We start from the raw sequence: 11,811 nt of genomic DNA on the forward strand, positions 1-11,811 counted from the left end.
GATTTTATGAATGTTAAAATTATTGGCTCTTGAAAGAATGAGAAACACGAGAAATATTATTGCTGATCTGAAAAATTATGAATTTGATTCTTGAAGCAAGAAAAAGCAGTGAAAAAAAAGCAAGAGGTAGAAAAAGCCAATAGCCCTTTAAACCAAAAGGCAAGGGTGAAAAAGATCCAAGGCTTTGAGCATCAATGGATAGGAGGGCCCAAGGAAATAAATCCAGGCCTAAGCGGATAAATCAAGTTGTCCCTAACCATGTGCTTGTGGCATACAGGTCCAAGTGAAAAGCTTGAGACTGAGTGGTTAAAGTCGTGATCCAAGGCAAAAGAGTGTGCTTAAGAACTCTGGAAATCTCTAATTGGGGACTTGAGCAAAGCTAAGTCACAATCTGAAAAGGTTCACCCAATTATGTGTCTGTGGCATTTATGTATCCGGTGGTAATACTGGAAAACAAAGTGCTTAGGGTCACGGCCAACACTCATAAAGTAGCTGTATTCAAGAATCAACATACTACACTAAGAGAATCAATAATACTATCTAGATTCTGAGTTCCTATAGATGCCAATCATTCTGAATTTCAAAGGATAAAGTGAGATGTCAAAACTGTTCAGAAACAAAAAGCTACTAGCCCCGCTCATTTAAATTAGAATCTGAGCTTCACTTAAAACTCTGAGATATTATTGCTTCTTAATTTCTTTTTATCCTATTTTATTTATCTAGTTGCTTGGGGACAAGCAACAGTTTAAGTTTGGTGTTGTGATGAGCGGATATTTTATACGCTTTTTGGGGGTAATTTCATATAGATTTTAGCATATTTTAATTAGTTTTAAATAGAATTTTATTAGTTTTTAAGCAAAAATCATATTTCTGGACTTTACTATGAGTTTGTGTATTTTTCTGTGATTTCAAGTATTTTTTGGCTGAAATTGAGGGAGCTGAGCAAAAATCTTATTTAGGCTGAAAAAAAGGACTGCTGATGCTGTTGGATTTTGACCTCCCTGCACTCGGAATGGATTTTTTGGAGCTACAGGAGACCAATTGGCGCGATCTCAATTGGGTTGGAATTAGACATCCAGGGCTTTCCAGCAATATTTAATAGTCTATACTTTGCGCAAAGATAGACGACGTAAACTGGCGTTCAACGCCAGTTCCATGTTGCAGTCTGGCGTCCAGTGCCAGAAACAGGTTACAAGTTGGAGTTCAACGTCAGAAACACGTTACAACCTGACGTTCAACTCCAGAAACAGCCCAGGCACGTGAGAAGCTTAAGTCTCAGCCCCAGCACACACCAAGTGGGCCCCAGAAGTGGATTTCTACACCAATTATCTTAGTTTACTCATTTTCTGTAAACCTAGGTTACTAGTTTAGTATTTAAACAACTTTTAGAGACTTATTTTGTATCTCATGACATTTTTAGATCTGAATTTTATACTCTTTGAATGTGTCTGACAACCACCTCCTTTCTACATCAGATTGAATGAGTATCTCTTAGATCCCTTAATCAGAATCTTCGTGGTATAAGCTAGAATTGATGGCGGCATTCATAAGAATCTGGAAAGTCTAAACATTGTCTGTGGTATTCCGAGTAGGATTCTGGGATTGAATGACTGTGACGAGCTTCAAACTCGCGAGTGTTGGGCGTGATGACAAACGCAAAAGAATCAATGGATTCTATTCCGATATGATCGAGAACCAACAGCTGATTAACCGTGCTGTGACAGAGCATTTCGATCGTTTTCACTGAGAGGATGGGAAGTAGCCATTGGTAACGGTGACACCCTACATAGAGCTTGCCATGGAAGGAACTTTGCACTTTTGCATGAGAGGAATATTACATTACAGGAATTCAGAAGACAAAGCATCTCCAAAACTCCAACATATTCTCCATTATTGCACTACAAGTATTTATTTCACGCTCTTCTATTTTTTTAGTAATTCAAACTGATAATCATAATTGATCTCCTGACTAAGAATAATAAAATAAGCATAGCTTGCTTCAAGCCAACAATCTCCGTGGGATCGACCCCTTACTCACGTAAGGTATTACTTGGACGACCCAGTGCACTTGCTGGTTAGTTGTGCGGATTGCAAAAGTGTGATTGCAATTTCGTGCACCAGAAACCAACATTAAAAGTTTTCAAGATACAATCACCAACGAAAGAGCCATGACAGCCAAGAGCCAATAGAAAAAACAAAGACCTAATATCACTATCAAAATGAATAAAGGTTCTTTATATTCTAAAGTTGTTTGAAAAATAACTTAAAAGCAAAAGTAAGTTTGTCTAAAAAACTACTAGCTATTACAAAGATAAATTGTTCAACAAAGACCCACAAGTCGGGCCATACAAAATTAAAAATAGAACTACAAAAAAGGACCTAACAAAGGGTTGAGGTTGTCCCCAGTCACAGCATCATTGCCTCGAATAGAAGGGGTTGGGTCATACTTGAAAATCGGAACGGCCGGGATGGCACTAGGGGATGAAGGAGGGAGCTCGGTATTAACAACTTCATGAAGGACCTCGGGAGTCTGAGAAGCTTGGCTGACTTGAGCACCCAAAGACTTCAGGTTGGACAAAGGCTCCTCCTCGTCATCTTTAGGGGCCGAGGCAATCTTTCCATCCACCACAATGTTATCCTAACTAAACAAGGATAGATCGGCCTCAGTGACAAGGATTCGGACTTGAGCCTTCAGGTTAGCAAACATCTCGTCCATCCCCTTGGCCACTGATGTAAGAATTTATTGTTAACTTAGAATTTCTCAAAAATAGAATTTCTTCGTTACAAGTATAGTCTAAATCAACAGTTAATTCCTAATGAAATTTTAATCTAAAGATGTCATAATCAATACAAAATAAACTGGGAGTTTTTAAATCCCGAGTCGTCTTCCTTAGAAGTTGCAATTTAGGTGCTCAATTATTGGCTATGGGAAATGGGGGTTGGTGGCAAGAGACAAGAAATGTAAATAGTAAGAAAGTAAATGAGCAAACAATAACTAAATATCAAAAGCAATCAAATTCAAAGGCAATTAATCAAGAAAAAGGGGAATTCAAATGCAACAAAAAAAACCTCTTGGCAAGGATTGAGAGCTACGGTTACCTATCCTAGCCATTGACAACAAACACATGATAATTATAAAGAGTTAATCCTAATTAGTTAACCCTACATCGAGGATAAGTCAAATAGGCATAATTGATTTCAATCCTCAAGTCCTAGTCAACTCTATTAATGGAAGACTTAGAGTTAGTAGAAACCAAATCAACTAACTACTCTAATATATCAATCAAGAATGGACATCAATGACTCAAAGGTCACCAAAGTCCTCAATTCCAAGCCAAGAGTGAAGAAAACCTAAGCAAAAACTAAGCCAAGTATTTTATCAAACACTTGGTGTGCATAAAAATAAAATAATATTAAATTTTATTAAAAATAAAAATCTAACTACCAAAAGCAAGAAAATAATAACAATAACTCAAACAAGCATTAAATGAACATAAAACATAAATTGCATTAAATGGAAATTAAGATTTACAAGAGTGTTCATAAAATAAAAAGGGACATAAATAAGAAATTAAGAAGAAGAACTAAGAGAACTAAGATAATAAAGCATGGAAACATAAATGAAACTATATTAGAACAAGAATTAAAAGCTGAAATTAAAGGAAAACTAACTAAGAAAACCTAAATTCTAGAGAGAGGGGGGAGCTTCTCTCTCTAGAAAACTAAAACAAAACATAGAAAAATCTAAACCTAATTGCCCTCCCACCTCTTCATTCCTCTTTACTTTGGGTTGAAATAGCTTCAGAAATGAGTTGGATTGGGTTTTGGAGGCCCAAAATTTTCCCCCAACGATTTGCAATTAATGAGATCACATGACACGGGTTACGCGTACGCGTCACCGGATGAAATTCACTCCCACACATACACATGGGTCATGCGTACACGTCGCCATGAGCTCACACCTGTGTGTACGCACATATCACTGTGCATACATACGGCTGCTGAAACATCCAAACTCCATTTCTTCATGATTTCTTCTCTTTTGTATGCTCTTTTTCTCACTTCTTCAACCCATATTTGCCTTGGAAACCTGAAATCACTTAGCAAATACATCAAGGCATCAAATGGGATTAAAGTGGATAAAATTTAGCAATTAAAATGCCAAAAAAAGCATGTTTTTACTTTCAAGCACAATTTAAGAAGAAATCATGAAACTATGGTATTTCAATGGATAAGTGCAAGAAAAGTTGATGAAATCTACCCAAATAGAGCAAATAAATATCATGAAATGTGGATTCATCAGCCACAAACTCCTCAAGAGTGGCATATCTTTCCGTGGCCTTCTCCAACTCCTCTTGAAGATCGAGCTTTTTCCCGAAGGCTCGGATATAACTCTCCTCGGCCTTCTTTTTTAACCCTTCCGCAATAGTCGTAGCCGCGTCAGCCTTTTTTACCCTGGCCTAAGCCCTCTCCAGGTTGGACGTCAGCCCGTCCCTCTCCTCCCCCAACTCCTTTTTTATTCCATTAAGCCTCTCCACTTCAGCTCGAGCAGCAACTAAGCAACTATGAGTGGCACTAAAAGGAGTCTTCTGCAACTCCTTAGTAAAAAATTTACACACTTCTGCTGTCCAAATTTCACTCTAGGCCAAGAGTTAAAGATGCTTCTGGAGAGCCACATCATCCATACTATGTGGCTGAAGGGGAGGATATTCTTTTCGCTCCAAGATAGGGCCATCAAAATCTTTGTCATAAATACTTCCCCTTCAACAGTCTTTCGTCTTTTAGGGCAAGGTTCCAAAGATGAAGGAGAAGAAGGAACGACAGAGCTTTTTGGAGGAGAGTCAAAAGGAATTAGCCAACTTGATGGAACAGGAATAACTTTCTTTTGAGTGAAGGTACCCGAGTCCAATTTCTTGTCAGTAGATTGGACAAAAGTACCCCCAGCTTCTTTTGTTGAATACCACGAGCCACAATAATCTTTGTAGTGTTCCGCAGTGTCCTCATAGCAGATTTGGGAGCCATTTTTTCTGCAAAAATGAAAATAAAGGTACATTGATCAAACAAACCAAAAAAACAAAAAATCTTACAAACCTTTTTGTATCCAAGTAAGGAGCCCGACCCTAAGACTCTTAGAACACATCGACTATACACTTTTTAAGTTCATCTAGTTGCTCTACCCCATACTTGACAATTATTGGATTTTCTTCCCAATATAAAGGAAAGTAGGGCTCATCGTTCTCATCCAAGAAGAAAGGTCGGGTTTTCTCTCCAGCTCGGATTTTGAAAAAATAATTTTTGAAGTCGTGAAAGGACTCATCCAAAATAGAAAAAACCTTTCTACCCTGAACGGAACGAAAGGAACGCCAAGATAGCTTTTTTGCGCCAAACGGTTTAGTTAAGACAAAAAGGTAAAAGAAGACCTTAAGGGATGGTCAGACATCGAGCTCTCGACATAGGAGCTGGAAAATTTTCAAAAAAAAAACCCAAGAGTTCGGGTGAAGCTGGGAGGGAGCGACATTACAAGCTCGAAGGATATTTGTCTCAAAATCAGAAAAAAAAGCTTAATGCCTAACTTTGTAAAAAAGCACTCGTAGGCATAAAAAAAGGGGCGTTACGGATTATCTAAAGGGGGGAAACAAATCCTCTCCTTAGGATCAGCCACTACTATTTCGTAATTCCTCTCATCCTCCCGATTTTCATATGGCCTATGGTGTCTATGGAAAACTTCAGCATATTCTTTATCAACTACTGGCACAGGAGTAAGAACAGAGGTATCTACCCAATATAACAAAGAATTCAGAACTTTTGTAGACATGTCGATTACAATGAACCGAGACAATAAGTTACACCTACAAATACCAAAGGAGAAATCGTCACTAAAAGAGCTCGGACACCAGTAAAAAGAAGTCGGATAAAATCAATAAAACATAAAGCATGATTTCAAAAGATCTTTTCAAAACAGAAAGCATAGAAATGGCGTCCCTTCTACACTATCAGTAGCGACACCATTAGAGGGCAACATGATTATGTTCTACAGCAATAAAATGGCAACAAGTTCCTCTAAATTCTAGAAACATAGCTAAACATTCATAACAGAAGTATCAGACAACAAAAAACAGTATCAAAAAATGGTTTTTAGCAGAAAAAGCAACAATAGCTAAAGAAGCTATCAAAGAAAATCTCAAAGGAACAAGCATCGACAACGTAAAAGCAAAAATTCAGCCACCAACACTACTACCCAGGGAACCATTCAAGATAGTTTCATGAATACAGAACAATCAATGCTAAAAGAAAAAGCGAATAAAAAAGCCAACCTTGATGAAATTCGAAGAAAGGGGCACGTTAAGCAGCAAAACCAGGGATGATCCTCTTCACGAAGAACTCTTCAAAACGAATCAAGATAAAGACAGTCTTGAAACTGAAAAGTGGTTGCGATACAAGAAACAAGGAGAGAAAATGAGGGAATTCTTGCAATGAAGAAAGCAAAGGGAGCGTTTTCAGAAATGAAAAAGGGAGAAGAAGGAGAGCGCGAAGCATTTTATAATAGAAAAGGGACAAAATAGTCACTTCACACCCCTTCTTAAAAGCCATTCACAGATTCCAAGGGAACTGCCGCGAAATGTTTGCTTCTCATTTAAAGAGGCAACGTTCAAAGTTTTAAAATACGTCGAGTACCCGACCTCTTGACGGCGGTATACCCGACGTCGAAGCTGAAGCCACGAAATGCTCGAATCCTACCTCATAGCAAGCCCAGACTCAAGCAGGGACGTTGTTCATACCCTGTTCCAAAACATAAAAGTCAGGCCCAATAAAGATAAAAGGCCCGACCCAAAGGGGTGGCCTCCACCATATACCCGACCTTTTTGGAGGAGGTTGGACACAACGAAGGGAGTACAGCTCTATTTGTCCAAGCAAGTAACTGCCTCTGTGAATCTCTCAAACTATCTCTATCTTTCTTGAAAGATAGGTCCTAACAAACTCCCAAGATAAAAGGAACGGTTATCCATCAATAAAAGTAGAACTACTTTAACAAGGGTGGTTATCAGTAGGGACGGATCTACATAGGAGAGTGTGGGGGCAAATGCCCCCATTGAGATTTTATGAAGGTACATGTATTGTATGGGATAAAAATTTATTTGTCCCTAGTCTCTAACTCAATAAATAAATTTGACTCCACTTCAATTTTTTTAATTCTCTTTTATTGTTATTCGTTTCTGATTATATGTCTTCTAGTAAGGCTCCTTAACTTCATTCTTTATTTCTTTTTTATTTAGTTAAATATTCATTTTTATGTTTTTATATTTTTTAATTCATGTAATTATTCTACATTTTATTTTGTAGTTATGTTATTGTATATACTTTTTATTACATAGTTAATAGTTATTGAATAATAAGATTCATCAGTAATTTAAATTTTAAAATATAGTAATATTAACTAGCAACAAATGATAGTTCAAATGAAAAGTAAGATCTAAATACATAGATAACTATTGGTGTTTCATCCTTTGAAGTTAGCTCTATTTTTGCTCGCAATAATGACATCAACTGAAATTTTAAATTTAATTATAAATATTATAAAGAGTTGATTTCATAATCCAATGAGAGATGACTTTTTAAATGATTATTTACTAACATATAACAAAAAATTGACATTTAATTATATTGATATAAAAGAATTATTCGATCTTTTCAAAAAAAATTATATGTTATTACTTAAATTACTATACAAATATTTTAATCTATTAGTTAAATAACTAAAAGACTAATTATATTTTCAGGTATATACACGTTCTAATCTACTAAATCCTGCCTAATGTCTTTGCTAACTTAAGTATCGGAGTCTCTTATAGGTACTACACTCACCTCGTCACAAGTAATTCGAACGGCGACATCTCGACACCAAACAAATCGAATGCTGTCTCAGAAGAATCCTAAATCTCACGTCCACACCCAAATCAACGTTTTAGATAAATCTCATAACAAAATATATATTCTAATATTATTATCTTAATTTAAAAATTAATAATTAATTTTTTATTTTATCAACTTTCTCCCGTTAATAGATCCTCCTCCATTACACATTACACATTTACACCTAACCTACCAAAAGAGCGAAAAGACGATCTTGGAGGTTCATTAAAAAAGAAAAAAAGAAAAAAAAAAAAAGAGAAGCAGCACGTAGCCACGTAAGGAAATGCTGGACAACTGGAGTAAGGCACCGGCGTTGGGGCAAATGTGGGATTGCACGTTGCGACTTTCCATGATTGTTTACAAACTACGATCTTGCTAATCGTGGTATGGTTCCCGCGAAAATCCACAAGAAAAAAATAAATAATAAAAAAAGAAAATTTAGCCTCTCCAATTCCACAAGAACGTGACGTGCTGCGGAGCTGTTCAGGTAGTGTCCTATCATCTCTCTGTTCATTTTATAGTTATCATTATTATTATTTTATCTTTTTGGAAAATTTCTTTACGTTTTCTTGAGCTACGTTTTGGAAGAATTACTGATAGAATCAAACATTTTCTGTTTTATCGAGGTATTAAGTATTTTATATCCATTACAATTGATTCTCAAATCAAAAGATGACATAGGATCTTCGAATTAGCGACTTAAAAGTTAAAAGTATACCCTCTTCGCAAGAAAAGTTTCCATTTATCATTTGCGACTTCAGAATGGGATGAAATGTATGAAAGGAGCTTGATCTAGGTTTTTTATTAGAAAGTGATTCTAAAATGGCAAGTCTCTGCGAGAAATGTTGCCTCGTTTGCTAAGATTTGAGCACTGATTTCGTTTCTGATAGACATAGCACTGTGCAACATTTTTCTTTTCTTTTAGGGTTTGTTTGTGAGTTGGGATGTTTGGAGGTGACGGCAGGGAAGGGAATGAAGTGTTTGTTATTTAGTTTAGAATTACAAGAGCCACTTGTTTGCTTAATGGTTCATGACTCGTGTATTTATAAATTTAGCTGTAATGTGATTATGAATGTGATTTACTAATTACTAGGTTCAAGGTTAATTTATTTGAGTCTGGTTTAAAAATATCAAAAGAAGCATGTAATATACTAATATGTGTATTTTGGAATTTGTTCTCTGTTAGTATGGAATGCTAGGTAGTAGGCTTGTGGATTTTTGTTGTGGTTTGAATCACCTTTAATGGTTTTCTATGTATGCGCAGACATGAGGTCGAGGAAATTGCACCAAAGAAACGAGGTGCTTGGAGGTTTTCCTGAGTTTGGTGCAATATTCATGTCTAATAGAAGTACTTTGCAAGAATGTTTTGAGAAGAGATTGTTTGGGCTACCTGTTGGTTACTCTGATTTTGTTCGAAACATAAAGGAAGGAATGACGCTGTTCCTTTTTGAATTTGAAGAAAGAAAGCTTTATGGGATTTTTGAAGCAACATCAGATGGTGGCCTGAACATTGTTCCCCAGGCATATGTTTCAACAGGAAGGTCATTTCCTGCGCAGGTGCCAATTTATATGTTCCTATTTCATTTGTTTTTTTCCAGTTCAGAGATTCTTTTGTTGTTTCTGTTGATTTAAAGATCAGTGATCACTTTAAGAAAATTCTTATGCTGATCTGTTTAATTGTTGATTCTGTTCTTTATATTGACCAGGTCAAATTCAAAATAATATGGCACTGTGATCCTTTATCTGAAGATGAGTTTTATGGTGCCATTCGAGATAACTACTTTGGTTCCTACAAATTCAACTTTGGTCTCACTAAGGAGCAGGTGTGCTTGTTTACAAGTTTTGGTTGACATTTATGCTTCATGTTCCTTGATATACTAGTGTGAGAAGTTAGTGTTTATCCATCTGTGTAGGATAGCCTGCTACAAAGCATTGTCCCATGAATTTAGTGGTGTGTCCATGTGTTTGACACACATAGGGCATGCATATGTATATGTTCAACTATTTTATTTATTATGCTTGGACATACTTTGGACATGGCTCACACAAGAGCACGTGGGATACTCAACTTGGACAAAATTTTTATTTTTCACATCTATTCTGATGGGCAAACTCATTGGAAAATCCTCTCCAATAGCCTACTTGATCTATTTCTAGTCTGCTCTTTGATTATGAATGCGATAAAAACAATGGTGGAGAAGGGAATGAAGTTAATATTCAAATGCTCCCTCTAACTAAACATCAAAAATCAAAGGATGTCAATTAAACATCTTTCATTAAGTTCACTAATTATGTTATGTATTGGTAGGTGGCCTGCAATTTTTTCAGGATGGGATTTAGTAAGCATTGACATATAAAGAATGTCCAAAGTAGTGAAAATTGATGATTTAACATTTATGAATATCTAAAGATATTGTAAATCTTGAAACTTACACTCATGTGCCATATTTGTTTCTTACAATGTTTAAGGATTTGGTGCCTTTGTATCCATTTCTTGTTGATTATTTGTGTCCAGATGATGTATAGTTTTATGATTCTTATTATTTTGATGTTAGATTGAGAGCCTTCTGCAGTTGTTCAGTTCAAGAAAGATTGAAGTCCCAAGAACTCCATGTCACAGAAAAAGGAAGAATAAAAAACAGGGTTACAAGTCTATAAAAGATGTGGGGAAGAAAGGGAGGTTTGCGGAGGTTGAAATCTTCAGAAGGAAGCCTGACAAAATTCATGGCAGTTCAGATATTTCAGAGCTAGACGTGGAAACATTTTTGGCATCTATTGCTTGTGGAAAATCTGAAGTCACCCATTCTGATGATGCTTATGATCCTGAAAATCCTGGTTTCCATCATTCAGTTGTCCCTAAGGATCTCAATGCTGCTTTTGGAGAATCACATGAGCTGGTTGCCTTGCAATCAAAGAAAGAAAACTTCAATTTTTCTGCAGAAGACACCTTGGAATATATACCCTTGTGTTTACCAGATTCTGCTGATGAAGAGGGTTTTGATGTTGGTGAATGTACAGGAGAAGAGCTAGGTAAATTTGTTGACAACAAATTGTCTATTATTCCTGTCCCTCAGTTACCACTTGTGTCTAATCTGAGTGATGAAGGATGTAACCAAAAGAAAATGGAGGATTCAGTCACTTCTTCAAATGGAAGTCCATGCTCTGGATTAGATAACTCGTCCTTGGCTGCTATTTCCTTCTCAGATGCAATTGGCTTTCAGTCCAAACCTGGAAGTAATTGTTGTGAACTACAGCCAGCCAAGTGTTTGTATTCTGACAACCTGAAAAAGAGAGCCAGTGTGTTTTCCCGGTTAACTTTTCCTTCTAAGGACTCCATTTCAAAGAATCAAAACGATCTTAGAATGAAGTTAGTGGATCATAAGTTGAGAGTCAAGCAGCATAGTTGAGGACAAATTTCCCAGAATACAAACATTATGATAAAGTTGACATACCAGGAATGTTGGGTTCCTATTATAACAGGACGTTTCAAGAAATCACTGCCAAATGATGGGATTGGATAGTACATAGTAGTATATTTAGATTGCTGTTTGGATTTGGAAACTGCTTGGTTTTGCCAAAAAAAGCTAAAAATAGAACCATTGTTAATATACCATGATAGAACAGTGATTCTTGGTCTAATTTTAATAGAAGTGATTTTAGCTTGAAGTGAGGGAAGCCTAGCCCAACCATTAATCTATGAGAAATCTCATTAGTTTCGTTAATCGTGAGTCACATGATCTTAATGAAAGTAACGTCAAGCTTTCTGAAGGCTCTATGCTTAACGAGTTCAGTCCAGTCTTTTCTTTTCTTTTTTAGTTTTTGTTTTATTTTTTTATAGGGAAATATTTGGTGTTAATGATTTGGATGAACCGAAGCAATATGAAGAGCAACATCTCGTTC

At 36.3% G+C, this 11,811-nt stretch overlaps 1 protein-coding gene across 1 annotated transcript; it reads left to right on the forward strand.

Annotated features, from left to right (window-relative positions):
- Positions 1-8,461: 8,461 nt before the first annotated feature.
- Positions 8,462-11,577, forward strand: LOC107458653 (uncharacterized). Its single transcript, XM_016076876.3, has 4 exons — positions 8,462-8,537; positions 9,176-9,468; positions 9,618-9,734; positions 10,467-11,577. The coding sequence occupies exons 2-4, from the start codon at positions 9,178-9,180 to the stop codon at positions 11,316-11,318; spliced, it is 1,260 nt and encodes a 419-aa protein (XP_015932362.1). The 5' UTR covers positions 8,462-8,537; positions 9,176-9,177; the 3' UTR covers positions 11,319-11,577.
- The last annotated feature ends 234 nt before the right edge of the window (positions 11,578-11,811 follow it).

This window comes from Arachis duranensis, chromosome 7 (genome assembly GCF_000817695.3).
Source record: "Arachis duranensis cultivar V14167 chromosome 7, aradu.V14167.gnm2.J7QH, whole genome shotgun sequence".
Taxonomy (NCBI): domain Eukaryota; kingdom Viridiplantae; phylum Streptophyta; class Magnoliopsida; order Fabales; family Fabaceae; genus Arachis; species Arachis duranensis.